General features: G+C 45.1%; 1 protein-coding gene across 2 annotated transcripts in view; it reads left to right on the top strand.

Annotated features, from left to right (window-relative positions):
* CFAP61 (cilia and flagella associated protein 61) overlaps positions 1-16,918 on the top strand; it is an 86,774-nt gene that overhangs the window by 34,081 nt on the left and 35,775 nt on the right. For both annotated transcript variants that reach the window (XM_027896833.1, XM_027896834.1), the window contains one exon: positions 8,035-8,162. In XM_027896833.1, the coding sequence (XP_027752634.1) occupies positions 8,035-8,162 (128 nt within the window). The remainder of the gene's footprint in view (positions 1-8,034; positions 8,163-16,918) is intronic.

The raw sequence follows: 16,918 nt of genomic DNA, 5'->3' as shown, positions 1-16,918 counted from the left end.
TACAGCTGTTCCAAAGCAAAAGGAAATCTCTGATTTCTGTGTTCTGAATCAGCAACCTGTGCTGAAGCGCCAACTGGCAGAAGATCCAAAGATTCAAGCTCTTGATTCCCCCAGTGTTAAAACAGATTAGATTATTATTGTGGTTTGCACATCTGTCAGTCATTTCAGTCATGTTACATTAAAAACCAGTTGGTTACAACAGAATCCTGAATACCTTAGAAAGTGCTGCTGGCCTTTACAGTGCATGTCATTATTGGTGGAGTAGAAAACTATAGATAATTAAATAATTTTTAATGATCTTTTCATAAATAAACAATTTGTAAACTTGTTTGCTTTCTCACCATCTGGGAGCATTCTGTTCTCCATCTGCTTCATGTAATTATCAATGTTAAGGGAAGAATAGGTGATATAATTAACAAGAATAACTGATCCACAATGAAGAACAAGAATGTCACACATCTGTTGAATTATTTCCTTGTTTTTGCCCTTTCATTATTATTCATGCTATTGGGTTTATTACATTTTTATTTTGTGGCTGCATTCAGGCAGTCGGGTTTTATTGCACAGTTTAGAATTGGTTTTTCTGCTCTAGCTCCTAAAAAGATGGAACAGTTGCAGAAGCCCGTGAAGTGTTGTATAAATTTATCTTGGAAAAAAACCCTCCCAAACCCACTGAAAAATGCCAACCCTCTCTCAGTTGATTTCATACATTTCAAGTGGTATTCCAGGGGCACTGCAGGAAATGTTTATATCAGAATGAGAAGTGGTGAAGCAGGAGGGTCAGGCACAGAGCTGGAGTTGAGTGCTCAGCTCGGTGTGCTCTGAGCCTGTCCCCTTGAAACTTGTTCAGCAGTTGGGTATTGCTGGGGGAGGGAGCCCCTGGTGCTCAAGTGGTTAAAGCGCGGCACTGTCAAGACCCGGGTTCGATTCCCGGTCAGGACACTCCCCGGGCAGATGGAGCTCGTTAGCCCTGTAAGGCAATCCATCTACGTCCTGAGAACCTCACTGCCACTGTCCAAGCTCGCTTGGCCCCGGCAGATGAACCTCAGGATTAAAGGGTGGGCTCAGTTCCACGCACACTGTGTCTCACCTAAAAAATCCAATGCGCAGGCTGGAAGGTGGAAAGACCTTCCCCGGTTCTTCGTTCACCAAGACTGGCCATTATTGCTGGGGGACTGGAGAGATGTGCATCTCTCAGGGAGAGTATCTGCACAGCCCAGAGTCCTCCTCTTTGTCTGGGAAAAATGGAATCCTAACCCCAGCAGCAATGGTAGATGTTAGTGTGAGGTTCAGGAAGGAACTGGAATACAGGGCACTGTGAACCCCACAGTTTACAGTGCAGTGTGCAGGTATTTGTGTCTTTGTGTGATTTCATGCTCCTGCTTATGGCAAGTGCTATGAGTAGATGGCCTGAGAGAATTTAAAATGTTAATTAAAACAATAAAATGAGGAAAAATGCTTATAGGATGTTTTTGAACAGTGTGTCGATTGCAGTTCAGAGGTAAGAAAAACAGGACTTAAACACAGAGATTTTAAAGCCGGAGGAGAGGCTGTGCACCACAGAACAATCTGTTCTGAACAAGCAAAGCTCTTTGCCTCTCACTGCAGTTGAGAGTGGAACAAGGGGCTGTCACCTCATGTGTCTGAAGAGGCGTGTCAGGAAGGTGGTCAGGGACAGATGTGAGCACTGTGTGGCTCCGGAGCCTCTGCTCCGGGCTGTAGGTGTGCCCACCCGGAGTGCCCACGAGGGCACTGTGCATCCCCCACCCTGCTCTGCCCCCCTGGCTGCAGGAACAGCCAGCCTTGCCTCTGGAGCTGCCTCCTCCCCAGCTGCACTCTGGAACAGCAGTGCCCAGAGCAGCTCAGAGGGCTCAGGGAGAGCGGTGGGGGCTGTCTTATCCCCTCACTGCCTGCTTTACAGCAAAGGTGTCCTGGCTGGGGAGGACAGCTGCAGTGAGAGGGGCTGGGATTTGAGGGTTTGGTTTTTTGTGATTTTAGTAGAGGCCTATTGATGGAAAAGAGTAAATATAGCAGAGAGCCTAGGGATGATGAGCACGAGAATTCCCCATGTTTTAAATATCGAGGCTCGTGTATCAAAGGTAAACCAGCAGAGTTCCTACATGTTACAGTTTGTGTGTGGATATATTGGGATCACAGACAAAGGCTTGATGTGGATAGTTTTCACTTAACCAGGAGAGGAATATTAATTTTTAAAGCAGTAACTGTTGCTCAAGATGCTCTTGTGCCTGAGTAATGAATTTTTAATGCTTTTGTGGTATGTACATGGATAAAAATCCATTATTTATTGTTCTTCCCCTTGGCTGGTGAAGGTGATGATTTTATAGCACCAGTAGGCACACAAACAGGCGTTCTGAACTGAGGCTGATAACAAATTTCCTTACTGTGAATGTCAGTGGGGTTTGTGTGGTGCTGCCACTACATCTTGTTTGGAAGGCAGAGTATCACACTGTTATGGGAGGCACCAGATGGCATCATTAACAGGAATGTTTACCACTTATGTGCATGTGTGAAATTAAAAGTAAGATGACCTATCTTTGTTTTGAAAGCGTAGTGTCAGTGCTGTACAGGTGTTAATGATATTTGCTGCAAACTGAAATTGGCATTTCTGCTTAAAAACAGGTCAGACTTGGTTTAAAGCTTTTTCAAAGCATTTGGTTAGATTGACTGGTAATTCCAGCTTGTAAGGAGGGCACAGATTTTTTTTTTCCACAGGAAGGTAATGTTTCCTATTATAAAATGGAGAACCACAGCTGCTGTCATGCAAACAGGACTCTGTAGTAACCCACAAATCAGTCTCATATCTCTGTACCATTATTTACCTGGTGTTCATTATTTTCAGTATGAAATGCTATTTTTTTTATATTTTATTTTTTAAGCTTTTAATTTTAAACATATCTTAAATTTTTCAGTGAATAGTCCCGTATATTGAAAATGGGTACTTGTGTTGCCATGAGTGTGTCTGTGCAGAAGGTGGAGTGGGCAGAGGTGTTCCTGCCCTTTCCCTGCAGCTGTTGCTGGGGAGCAGGGTGTGTGTTGGGGTAGGTGCCTCTGCAGCGGGCTCAGTGTCTCCTCTCCATTCTTGTCTTCCCTGCAAAGAAGGGGAAGAGCTGAGCTCACTGAAAGTGGCACCGTTCAGAGTTCACTTCCTTGGCCTTTGAAGCAGGGTAGCAATTGTGAGATTGTGTGAGTGGGAACTGCCCAGCCCTCTCTGGGCTGAGGATCCAAACCTCAGTGCTCAAAGGGAAAAAGAGCAGTTTTTACCATGGTAACAGTGGTTCTGCAAGGAAAAGGAAGAGATGTGCCTGTGCTCTGCTCTCCTCTCTGCTCGCTGGAGTTACATGGGAAATCCCTGCTTTTGGAGGGACTCGTAGGGATGGACATAGGATTGCCCACAAATAGAGATACTGTTCTTCTAGAAGCTGAAGATCAGCATTTACTTGTATGAGATTGGTGTAATAATATTGACTTCATTTTATAAAGGCCTTGGAGGTCTGTAGATGCAGAATATTCTGTAGAGGTGAGGTGTTACCTGCCCGTACCACAGTTCCCAAAGAAGGATTCTTTGACAAAGACAACAAAATAATTAAGGCTACAGTCTTCATCACTGCTTCTCTTTCTGTTTTCTTTTCCTTCTGTTTCTGGTGTTTGTGGAAATCTGTAAATGCTTGGAAACAGCTTTTGAAAACATGTTTACAGACATTTCTAATGAGGCTTTTTGGAATGTAGCTAGTATTTAGAAAACAAGTCCTAATGCAGGTTGAAAAAGCATGCATTTTCCAATGAGTTGTGTTCATATCTCCTTGGTAAACATTGATTTTTCTTTTTTTAACTTGTGGTTCAAATGGAGCTTGAAATTAAAATAGCTCTGTTTGCTCACCTTCTTGTTTGCCCGCCGCTGTTGCTGAGCTCAGCACTGCTCTAGGAACAGGTTTGTTAATTGTTCTCACTCCTTCTGATGGTTTTTACAGTAACACTTCAAATCACATCAACCCTCTACAGCAGTAACTATCGCTCAGGTTTCTCAGTAACAAAAGCACTGTAGGCAGACACAGAATCCTGCAAGGTAGGGCAGGGAGGGCCCCTCCCAGTGGTCCCTTGTTAGTCCCTGTAACGGTGAGGGACCTGTGAAGATGCTGAGGACATAACAAAGAGCCAGCCCTGTGTTTGCCCCGCAGTACCCCGAGCAGTCCTGAACGTGTGCCACCTGAGCACACTAAACCTGCAGCCAACACTCCTGCCTGTTCAGCTGGGCAAGGCACAAGTCCTCACAGTGCCATTCAGTCAAGTCTAAGTTTAACAGGTGGATTCCATGATACAAGGGGTTTTTTCCAGTCTAAAAGATTTTGTGACTCTGCAAATTCTGCAGTGTTATGGAGCCTTTGCACGAGGAGTCCCAGCAAGGAGTGTGCCAGCTCTGACACTCCAGTGATGTGTTACTGGGATCTGTTTATCAATGCCCAGTTCAGAACACAGCGCTGCTCTCTTCGTGTCACAGCTGAAATCCTTTGTCTAACTTGTTTTTTTCAGGTTTGAGTGCTCAGTTTTCTTTTTTTTTCTGTTAGAATGAAGGTAGTATTTGCTAGATCCTGACCTATTGTAGAAAAATTATAATAAATATATTTGGAAAACCTACAAATAGCTCAGGGTCCAGTGTTTTAAAAACAGAACTAAGAGAGGAGCTGCAAAACATGCTGGCTGTGAGTTTGTACCAGCAGCACAATGTTGCTGAGTAATTGTACCCTGAATCTGTTGCCAGGGCATGTGCAAACCGGGCAGGAGAGCTGAGCATGAAGCTGCACATGGCTGGCAAGTGCAAAGGAAGTCATGCATGCAAGTGTGTCTGAAACCTAAGCAGTATTTTGTCTCTTTTTTCCCTTGGTTACTTGGGGTAGAAGCGTGTGTGAGTTTTGGATGCCGTAAATTGATCCTGGCCTGGCACATGTTGTGCTGTGAGCTCTCAAGTGAAAGCCGTCAGTCAGTCGCAGGGTGTGTTGTCAGTGGCGTGCTCTGGGAAGTGCAGCAGTGTTTCCATGAGCTACAGTCAGAAGGTCTCTGAGTGATGGCCCTGGCTGGCTGTGTGCAGGAATATCCCTGGGATTTGATGTCAAAGGGCCACCCCTGCCAACTCCACTGTTCCTCTGCCTCGGGGGGGACAGGGGTGCCAGACACCCCAAATGATCTCTTTGAGAACCAAAATAAATTCTGTTTTCTGAGCTTCGTAGGCCTCTTCTACCAATGGCAATTAGTGCTTTTTGCCTTGCATTAGTTAATGATTGCTGGTTTATTTAATAGATTGGATACAAAATAAACAAGTTAGTTTGCTATTGACCTATCAGTTATGCTGTCTGATTATCCCTCTGGGGAATATATGTAGCCATTTGCCCTGACACTTTGTTAAAATAGGTGGTATTATGGGACCAATCCACCTAATTCCTCACTCCCTGGGGCCGTTTAGTGTACTTAGCTATGGAAAGGTGATTTCTGGAGCATGACAGCTGTTGGTGTTGGGGCCACTGTGTGGTGAGCACCACGAGTTATATTCTGCTCAAACACTGCCTTTGTGTCACTGATACAGAAGCCATTTTGTAAAATAGATACAACTCTTCCCAGGGAAATTGTATTCCTGCTCTGTGTTTCCTTGCTGGAATACATTAACAGAAACCACCAGCACAGGGTGGCAGTAGAAGATGTTTGACCTCGGCATTGCCACGAGGCCTGTTGGGTTTGTCCTCTCAGCTGCTGGTATCCCTACTTACTTTTGGTGATTAGATATGTTACAAGTAGTTTCTCTTTGTGGTTTTTTACCATTTTATTAATTTATTAAAGTCACATTTCAACAGAAACATGGCTAATCGTTTTTCCTCCAGAAGACCATGCTTTCCTACGAAGGTACAACTCTGTGCAGCAGAGCCCAGCCTGTCAGAGTTCCTGTCTGCTGACTCAGGGAATGGGAATGCCAAGATTAGAGCCTGAAGTACCGTGTCTTCCACACCTGTTTGTGGAACCAGGAGGGCTCCACATGTCAGCACTGGCAGAGCTACATCACACTTAGCTGGACGATTTAGTTATGTTATAAAGAACATGGTTTATTTTAAGCAGTGAGGGATGCCTGGAGTACTGGGCACCAGTCCTTCTCCTTTCCTAAAGCCTCTCCCAACAATTTTCAGTGGAATACAAAAGGCTTCTTTGTTTTCTAAAATATGGAAGTGTTATAGGCATATTCTAAGTTGTGACCAAAATCCCTTTAGTGGCAGACCCTGCTGTAAGGAGCTTTTAACCACATACAAAAGCACTGGCTGTGGATGGAACTGTTTGGCTTCTCTGTGGACTTGCTGATATCCTGTAAAACTCTGCTCAGGAGCACAGGCTGGTTCTGTGCTTCTCCCTGGCAAGCCCAGGCATTCTTCACTGCAGCATGTGCTGGCTGTCACAGCTGACCTCTGCTAAGCAGCCACCACGGGCTGGGATACTTCTGAAGATATCTTCTGGAATTTTCCTAGGGCGGTACAGTCCCTGAGATGAATCTGGCTCACCACTGGATGTCCTCGTTGCACTATGGTGAACTGCAACCTGAAGAACATTTATCTGGCAGTAAAAAATAATGTTGCCTTACCAAAGGAAACATTTAGTTTTGCCACATTCTAAATGAGTTGCTATGCAGTGATGCCAGTTGGCAACGCATTGGTCCATAATCTTTCCTTAAGGACAGCACTAGTCATTCTCCAGACAGTTTTCCTCCTTCTGTGCTGGGGCTGCACCAGTGCAGAGACATGGCATAAAAGATCTCTTTGGGATCTCAGTGTGCAGTGTACTTCTTGAGAAGGCACATGTGATTACCATGGCTTTAAAATAAAACACTCTTCATCTACTGAATTACTGTCAACTAATATATAGAGAATACATTTCTACTGTAATTTCATAGGAGGAATTCAGAGGACTTAATATCATTAACCCTCTGTCTCCTATCTGTAGTAGAGGAAAACCTGTTAGAAGCCTTGGATTGCTTCCTGCCTAAGTGCCACAGCAGGAATTTACAGAGGGGTCTGACAAACATCAGAAGGGGCTCCATTTTGTGTTGGTCTTCCCAGTGCATTTATGACTCTGCACTTGTGCATTCTATCAAATGGGAATGCAGGCAACCCAGAGCAACCAGAAAAATGCAATGTGTTGTACTGGGAGATGGGAAGTATTTCCCTGCCTTCCATCAGAAATTCACAAATTAAATATAGTTCAGGGAAGAAAAAAAAATTGTCAAATGCCATGTTACCTCTTGGCTCTTTCTTGCGTATTGATTTTTGAGAATCTCTGTTAGGCAGAGACTTAGAGACACATGGAGGAAAAAAAACCCACATGGAGTTTATTGCCTATATAGCCAGGGTGTGCATTAAGTAGTATGGAAACTGAAATTAGTCATTACAAACGCTCTAGTAAGATTTTGTGACTGGAGTATTGATCCCAGGGGCATTGAAGTACTTGCTTATGCGTGTGACAACTTGGCTTTCTGGGTGCCTGCTCTGTATTCCAAGAGAAGAGAAGGATCATTTTTCAAGTTTTCAATTCAACACACAAAGACACTCAAAATACAAGTCTCTAATTAATTTGAGTGGAATCATTTCCAGAAATAAACCAGCATGAGTGAAAACTGCTCTAGAAGGCATAAAAACGGCCTTAGCAGTATATAAATGTGTGTTCTCCAGGTGTTTGCTAAATGCAGTGAGTGAGAGCATAGGTGGGGGTTTGTCTTCTCCTATGAGGACTCCAAAGTGTCTTGCTCAGGAGAAGCCAGATCGTTCAGCTCTGCTAATTTTCTATTAAACATGCACGTATTTCAGCAGTTCTGTGTCATTCATCTGGTGCTGTGCATAGAGAAATCATGGTATTAGTCATGTCAGTGAGCCATAGAAAGTGTTGTGAGAATGCAAGGTAACACATCACTGTGAGCTTAATGATTCTTAGCAGGCGTTGGCTGCTTTTTTAATGCATTTCTATCTCATGTTACATATGTTTTTGCAGTTGAGTTACTCTTTGAACCTCACAAATCGAAAGCTGGTGCTGGAATCTAAAGTGTCTATCAACACTAGAATTGTGGTGATTGGTGCATCTGATGTTGGAATCTCCTTTCTGGAAACACTGATTTTTTGGTAAGTTTTTAATTTTATTTCCTTTACTGAGAAGAATGTGTTCCTTTTTGTATGAAGGAACTTGTTTGTGTTCTCTTTTATATGAAGGGGCTTGTTTCTTCCATGTAAAGTGTGCCTTGAGTCTGAGCAGCTGTAGATGCTGTAGAGAGGTGTGTGCTGACGGCTCCGAGGCTTCCAGGCTGCTCTGAGTCACCCGGAGATCCTCAGGGGGGAGGCACCCTGATGATGAGAACTGGAAGCACTTAAAGCCTCCTTGGATGCTGTTCTTACACCCAGTTGTTCCGGGTGGGAGTCAGTAGCCCTCATGTGTGCTCCAAAGCACTGTTGACCTTTAAAGCCAGTTGTGCCCAGTGGGATCCTGAATCGCTGCTTGGATCCCTCCTTCCCTTCCCCTGTGACAATGCCACGTTTTCAGAGCCGTGCAGGAATCACAATTGTAATTTCTGGTGCTTCTGCTGTTTTGCTGCAGACCTGAGTGTGGATGTGGGAAAGGTCTGGCAGAGGACACCACTCTCGGTGACCCCACCTGGAGCATGTGCTGGCAGCATTCACTAACGCATTTCTCGGCAGTAAAACTGCAAATAGAATTGCTGTGGTTATCTGGAATTATCCAAATTGGAGTAAATAACTGTATAAACTCGTGGAGAAGGGGAGTATGCAGCTGTTTTTATATCTTCCCCTGTCTAAGGCAGGGAAAACTCGTGGGTGAGGTCTGCTGTTCCCCAGCCTTCCCAGGGTGAGGGCAAGGTGCCCTCTCTGATGTTTCACTGTTGCACCTCCTATGCCAGTACCTCCTCCACAGCAGTTTCAGGGGCTTATTGGGAAGTCAGACTGTGAAAATGCAGTTTCTTTGCAGTCAGTGTTTTCTGCAGTTTATTCACACATACTAGAGATGTCCTGAAACACTTGCAGAAATGAATACGAAATTCAAATCCTGAACATGATTGGAATGCTACAGGAACTGGGGGCATCTGGTACTTTAATGAGGGGACAGAGAATGCAGAATTCTGTCTTTTTTTTTCAGTTAAGCCAGGAGTTCGTATTTCTACAACAACCATTGATAACATCACAAATGAAATTATCAATATGTCAAAAGAAGAATAAGTTGAAGTGCTTTGTGGATGTTGTACTGCTGGAGCAGTGCAGAAAAAATTCCTGCTCCTTGCTCTTTATCATGTTCCTGACTTTTCCTGTAACGCATCCTGTCTTGGGGTAAATCACTTCCTCTCATCCTTCTGTTATTAGCACCTTTTAAGCTTTCAGTTCTACTCTAAATTCAGTTAAAAATGTACTTCAGAGCTTTTAACCTCTTTCTTAGCACTCCCCCTGTGCTGTTCATTGCTGTGCTTTCAAACACCGTGAGGGAAACCAAAGTGTGTTTGTGCTCAGGTGTGTCAGCCAGCAGAGTTTGTGGTGAACAGGCCTTCACAGCTGTTGCCCTCAGACTATCTCAGCCAAGGCTTTTCAGGCAGGAGTTGAGTTTGATCCAAACTCTATCAGGGTTCCTGCAGGACACATCCTCCTTGTGTGCAGGAGAGAGCTTGTCTCAGTGCTGCACAGATGAGCTCCCCCTGAGCCACAGGGTGCTGCTCCAAGAGTGACTGAGTTTATATTAATAGAGATATAAATTTAGGAAAGATTATTTTTTAATTTTCACATCAGCAGCAAATAGCTTTCTGATCAATGTGAAGGCCTTTTAAAGCAGTTTAGTTTAATTTGCTCATAATTTTCTAATATTCCCTGCGACGGTTACACGCACTAAAAATAGCTGGATTGAATCAATTTATGAGCCCTAATCCTTAAAAAGAGGAAGTCATTTTCTCGTTGTTATTCTTCATACTTAATTATTTTACATTATCAGTCACCATGGAGACACACAAATGTAATTCACTTACCAACATGGCAGTTATTAGAACTTGATCTTGCAAGTGTTTTCAATTTCTTTGAGACTGAAGAAATACATTTGTTTATTAAGCCGAGAAATAACCCTCAGAGTGATCTCTGCTCCTCCATGGTAGGATGGCTCCTGCTCCCGCTGTGCCATGGGCAGCACATCCCAGGCATGGCACTCCTGGAGCAGCGCGTGGAGCAGCTGTGGCACTGTGCACACCCACCCGAGCTTGGGGATCCTCTGCTGCTCAGGCAGCGTGTGCTGCCAGCTGGCACCTCACAAACCTCTGCCCCGCTCCCTGGCTGTGTTGGTTCCTGCTGCTGGAGCCTTGGGAAGCAGTCCCAGAGGACAGAGCGCTGGGGCACCCACCAGAGTCCCTCCCTTCACAGGGCCCTGCAGAAATGCTGCCAACAGGGGTGTGGGGAGCTTCTTCCTAATCCTGGGGCATCTGAGCCCTGGGGAATTGCATCCTCTGCTCCATCAGGCCACTGAGACCACTTTTCAGGTTTCACCATTCAGATAAGTATCTCCTGATTTTTTTTTTTTTCTTGGAACATGGTCTTATGCAGACACATTTTCAGCTGTCCTGCTGCTTTTCTTGGCAATGCCCATGGATTTTCTTGGAGAGCCAGGTGACTGCTGGAGTCAGTACCGAGGGCAGAGCATGGCCTCCCTCGTGGTGACCTGCCAGTGTTTGGGAGGTACAGGTGTGACAGTGGGAGGTTTTCTTGTTTGTTTTTTTTTTTCCTTTGCTAGTTTGAGTGATGGGCATGGCTGCTGCAGTGTTAGGCCAGAAGAACGCAGGACACAGTGTTTCCAGGTTGTTCCAGGGGCTGGTTCCTGGAGCAGCCTGTGAACCCATGTGCCCCAGCTGCAGGGCTGGAAGTTGGGCTGCAGGAATGCAGAGCTTGTTCCCAGCACTATCTTGTCATTGGTTCCAGTGCAGGGAACCGATTGGCTTTTACCCAACTCTTTGCATATAGCTGTGGAAAGCACTATTGTGTTCTGATTACAGGGAAAACCCTTCTTAATCCATGATTTTGAGAACCTCCTTAATCCAACCCCTGGTGTAAACAATGAGTTACTCTCTGCAGATGTTGGAGTATACATAGAATGCTACATAAAATAGTCATAAATGAATGGTATCTCAGATCACAGTATCTCCTATGAAGTTGTTGTGAAATCTATTTCCCTCTCCGTATGGGAGCATTAAAATAACTACCACGTTTAAAAACCAGGGGGATTAAAGTCACTTTTGTCAAAGCCCTGAACTTTATTCTTAGGGTAGAATCAGAGTCCAGCACAGTAAACCTGAGTTTTTGTCTGCAGAATGAGTTCAGGGTACCCAGGAGCAGCACCGAAAGGGCAGGGTCTGCACAGGGTTCCCGACAGAGCAGCTACCGCTGCCATTATCTGGCAGCACCGGGGTGCACAATATCCTGCACATCTGGCCTGCTTGGCAGTAGTTAGCATAATGCTTGCTGGTTAATTAGGCTTTTTATCTTTGCATTTGTCTGGGAACATCTGAAGCCTTCCATGTTGCCTGTCACTAATTAGTTGACTAATTAAATAGTTAGTGCTTACTTGCTGATCACAGAGCTAACATGTAATGAATGGGTTAGTGATCCCTATTGTTTTGTACGATTTGTCTTTGCCACATGAACTGATACACGTGTGCTTCCCTCTGCCTTTTCTTCATACCGAGGCAAACCCAGGCCATGTGCTCAGTGTTGCCAGGCCTGCATCCCTCAGACATTGTTGCCTTCCATCATTGCCGGTGAACAGAGCTCAAGCTGTGACAGAGATAAATCAGATGGGTCATAGCTGGCCTTGTTGCGCAGTTGGGATCACAAGGAACAATGGCAGTGACTGATACCAGACGTAAATGAGGGGAGAAGATGTGGGTCAGGATCAGCCTTCCCAACAGGCTCTGCCAGAAAGCCAGACTCAATTAGCATCAATATGGGTTATTTTATAGTTACTGTCTTGCTTTCGAGGCTGTCTGAAGTTTTAGATGAGATCATTTCAACTTGAAGTATGTGTCCTTTAAACATACGCAAACATTTCTCTGAGCCCAAACTTTCTTTTCACACTTGTAATTTCTAAGTGTTTGTGTATTTTTTCTTGTTACTATTTGTATTTGAACAGTCGTAACTTCTTGTTGCATGTTAAAACTGATTCTGGCAATAGTCGTTTTCTCATTCAAAGCCTGCTCAAATTTGGAGTGAGTCACATGGGGTTTATAGAATGCTGGTTTGGATCCATCATCCCCTCCTGGTGACTCAGTGGGACGTGAGCACCATGAGCTGTGTACCTCTGATCAATGCAGTTCAGAGCAAATACAGGAGCGTTCCAAGTGCAAACGCTGCAGTTAGGTTCTCTAGCTCTCTGCTCAAGTGACAGAGGGGGTGTAGCCCCTCAGCTCTCCAGGGCAGTCTGTGGACTGGCTGTGGGTTGGTTTGGAAGCACAGCAGGCTCTTCAGGCTGCTGCAGTGGAGGTAAAAAATGAGTTGTCTGATTAAACTGTGATCCTTCCCACTAATGATTAGTGTGGATTTGATTCCTGTTTGTGTNTCCCACACTGTGCTGTGGCTGTGACACGCTGTGTTGTGTGCTGGGTGTCTCTGCAGGGCTGTACTGGATCTCCCCAGCTCCCAGCAGCCCGTTCCCACACTGTGCTGTGGCTGTGACACGCTGTGTTGTGTGCTGGGTGTCTCTGCAGGGCTGTACTGGATCTCCCCAGCTCCCACACTGTGCTGTGGCTGTGACACGCTGTGTTGTGTGCTGTGCTCCCTGGGTGTCTCTGTGTTCATCAGGCATCATTTCAGTTTGCTGGGGGCTCCAGGCCCAGGCTGCTGGGGAAGGAGCCGCTGGAGAAGCATCCCATTGCCCTGCTGAGGAGCAGGGCATGCCGTGATTGTGGGGCTGCAGCCGGCAGAGCTGCCCGGGGTGAGGGAGGAGGCTGAGCACGTGGAGCTGCCAGTGCTGGGAGCCCTGGAGCTGCACCTGCCGCCTGCACGTGTTTGGGATGGGGAATTTTGGCCCAGCTGTGTCCCTGTCCTTCCTGGGCTGCCAGCTTTCCGTCATGAGGACCTGGCTCCGTGGTGGTGCCTCGGAACATACAACTTTAGGTTATGTGCTCTCCTGCTGGGAGGGGGAGCACGTGGGGTCCTTGGGCATCAGCTGGGACTAACCCCAAGCCCTTCAGGTTCAAGGACAGTCTGTCTGGTGTCAGGGGATGTTTGTAGGGTGCTCGCTTTGCCATCTTTGTGAGGGTAGTGTTGTCGCATCTGCATCAGGCAATATCATGGAGTCAAAATGCTCATCTCCTCTGCAGTAATCTGGAAAATTGGACTCTGGTAAGTGGACAGCCATAGCACCCCTATCACCAGAGTTTTAACATGGGTGATTGGTCAAGAATGTTAAAAGTGTCCTATTAACAAGCTGGGATTTGCACTGTGTTATTCACTGAAGCACTCACCCAGCAGCAGGCAAACCAACGAAATTTCAACCACACTGTAGTTTTACTGCCCAATTTATGGTACCTGTATTTGTGGAAAATGGAGATGATGCCTCTCAACTGTGGTTTGGAATCTGCCAGGCAATTAAACAGTGAGAGACGGTAACTACCTAGGCCATCAGATAACCCTCATTTTCTGTCTAGAAAAATAATTGCCCTTTTTGAACAGGATGAAATGCTGGAACACTTGTGGAATGGAAACTGAAATTTTAGGAAGGAAGTGCTCTCACTGAAGCAGTGGTTGGATGGTATTTTGATTTGGTCAGACTCAAAGCTGCCTTAGATTTGGGATGGTAGGGCTGCCCTCGTGAACTCTGTAGCTGTGAATGACCCCACACAAGGCTATGGGTGGGTCTGATTAGCCATGTATTTTGCATGGGCCAAGGAAAGAGCTCTTTATGTTTCCCTGTTCTGAGCAATTCAGACTGTAAGGACTTGGCCACACTGATTTTAATAAGCTAGAACCTGGAAATGCCACAGATCTCGACAGGATCCTCTAAGTTTTTGGAAGAGCCACCTAAGAAATGTGTAGCTCTGTCAGATGAGTCCTCGTGTGGTCTGTAGTGTGCTACAAAAATTGACTGTGTGCTCACAGTACTGTTCAGTGCAGAGTGGTGAGGCAGTTTGTGTTTGAGCCTGAGGTGATGCTGGACCAAGGAAGGAAATAAGCAAATATGTGAATAAACAGGTACTTGGCCCTTGTTTGTGCGGTGTTAAAAGTTTGCTGGTAAGTGCTGCACTTGAGTGTACTCAGGGATCAGCACACTCAAAGCCTGGGGGCACCTTGTCAGAGGCTTGGGAGAAAATGTAACAAGGTGGGTGAGGGAGGGAGAAGAGCTTAGTGGTAAAATTGCCAAGGTCAGTATGGGTTGAGAGGAAAAGTGCAGAAAAGGATTAGTCTAACAAAGGAAAAAGACTCAACTGAATTACTTTGTAGAGCCACAATCACTGGAAGAAGAATGGTGCAAAAAAGGATGGGAAAAATGACACAGGTGAGGAAAGCAAAACCAGTTGCTGGGCAGTGAAAGGCGGCTGGAAGGACAAAAGCAGTGACAGCCACAGGAGGAGGCTGAGATGTTTCAGAGAAATGAGCTGAGATGGGTGGGAGTTTGAAAGAAGAAACTAGAAAGACACATTTGGTAACAGAGAGAAATCAAGATTGTGGAGTGCTATAAAGCTGTCTAAAAAAGGAGGAATTAATAAAAGAATTGGAAGGTAGCAGAGTCAGAGTTGCTGATGTGTTTAGTTATATTCTCTAGGAAAAGGGTCAGTCCAGAGGATGAGAGAGACAAGCAGTAAAACCCCACAGAAGGAAATTCAGGACTGATCACTTAAAGGGGGAAGAGGGAGAAGCCAAATTGAACTGGAGAGGAACAGCTTCTGGCACAGGATTGCCCTGCTTTTGGCTGGGAGAGTTCATTTTCTTTCACGTAACTGGTACAGGGCTGTGTTTGGATTCAGTGGGATAATAACGTTGAGGAGGGTGGGGTGGAGAGAAGCACTCCCAGCATCCTTGAAGGGTGTTAGTCAAAGGGTTAAGGAAATATTCTCTAGGTTTTTTAATGGATTCTTGCTAGGGTGTCCAAAGTCCATTCTCCAAGTCCAATCCTGATTGCTGAGTTCTTGAAATGTTTCCTGACAAAGGGGTCCTGCTTTGGATAAATGGTTATATTTGGGGTAAGAGGGAAATTGCTGTCTGCATCTGCCCTGCTCGGTGGGACTGACAGCTGGGCACGCTGAGTTTCTGTGCCTTGAACACCAGGGTGTTGCTTGCTGGGACTCTTATCATCACCTCTCACTCTGGGCTCTCAAGGTTCCTTTTTTGGTTTCAGGACAGGTCTTTGATTTTGAAGTTTTGTTAATGCAAGACTTTCACATTGCAATTTTCAGCATTTAGTGCTGAAATAAGACTATTTTTTTGCCATTTTCAGAACTATCTCAAGATGTGATTTTTGCAAGGGCTCTGTTACAGTGAAGCTAAGAATCCAAGTGGCGTTAGGATTTTACTTTTGGATAGGCTATAGCTCCAGATACTATCCTTTGAAGATTATGTATACAGCAGAACAGTGTACATAGTAACCAATTTTGAGAGCCAGATAAAGCATTATCTTCTGTCACCCTTTTTTATTTTAGATTTTATAAATTACCAGAGAAGTAATTTTAAAAAATGCATTATTTCAAATAAATTGATATGTTTAGGTTCATGGGAACTACTTTATTGCACTTTATTTTTTTGTAACAAAAGTGATGTGACTTATTGTGATAACGAGGAGCTTAATGAAAGCAATTGATTAAATTATTTGTTCAGGCAGTTTCCATCATCTAAGCCTCCATCATTATTCTGCACACAGAAGGGAAAAAAAAGCCAGCAAGACATCAGGCAAAAATCCAGAAAACCAAGCAAGGAATATTCTAACAGATTTACAACAACAGGATATATGTAAATACTGTACTAAAACTTTTGTGTTTGTCCCTTTGATTATTCTCACAGTAAATTGACAACCCTGTATTATTCTGAGGACAAGGGTGTTTTGACTTTTTTTTTTTTTTGGTAGCCTGCCTCTAGAGCTGTGCCCTGAAACCCAACACCTTTTACTTATTTCCCTAGATACTCTAATCCCTCCCTGCTTTAACAGTATCTTTGAGCTGTTCTTCCCTCTGTATCCACAGCAACGTGAATCCCTGCTGGAATTATTTGCTTCTGAAATGCAGGTGCACTTGTTTAATGTTGCACTGGTTCAGGCTCTTAACTTGAAGACTTCTTCACCAAATAGGAACCTCTGCTCTGCCCTGTTTCATGTCAGGCATTGTTATATTTATTAGCACTGTACAAGTCATTCTCTCTCCTGACACCCAGTACCTGTGTCCAGAGCTTTGGTTGTTTTTCACTTATTAAGAGCTTTTAGGCAGCAGTAAGGAATCAAAAGCTGCAGTAAATAAGCCATCCTTTTGTTAGCCTAGAAATAACAAAGCTCTGTGGAGCAAAGGGGAGGATGGTGTAGAGTGAGCTGGTCACAACCCAACCTGTCACCTTGTGGTGACTCTGCCAGTGGCCGGCAGGAGCTGTGACTGAGCACTGCAGCTCCCCTCCAGTGTTCAGGCCTGGACTGAAGTGCCTGTGGACCTGTGAATGTATTGGAAATCCTGGGGTTAGGCATTGTAGCTACAGTTACTTATTTACAGATTCTGATCAATTTCACAAACGGCAGCCTGTGCCTAAGCACAGAACAAATCTGACACTCAGCAGAAGCACTTTGCTCCATTGAAGACAGGACTGCTGCTTGCACAGAGCTGTGCCCGGAGCTGGGCAGCACTTGGAGCACGGGCAGGGCGGGTACCAGCCCC

The sequence above is a fragment of the Empidonax traillii genome, unplaced genomic scaffold (assembly GCF_003031625.1).
Source record: "Empidonax traillii isolate 1590-97213 ecotype Southwest subspecies unplaced genomic scaffold, ASM303162v1 scaffold517:size446157, whole genome shotgun sequence".
Classification (NCBI taxonomy): Eukaryota; Metazoa; Chordata; class Aves; order Passeriformes; family Tyrannidae; genus Empidonax; species Empidonax traillii.
The sequence above is the reverse complement of the archived record's forward strand: the minus strand, read 5'-3'. Positions and strand labels throughout refer to the sequence as shown.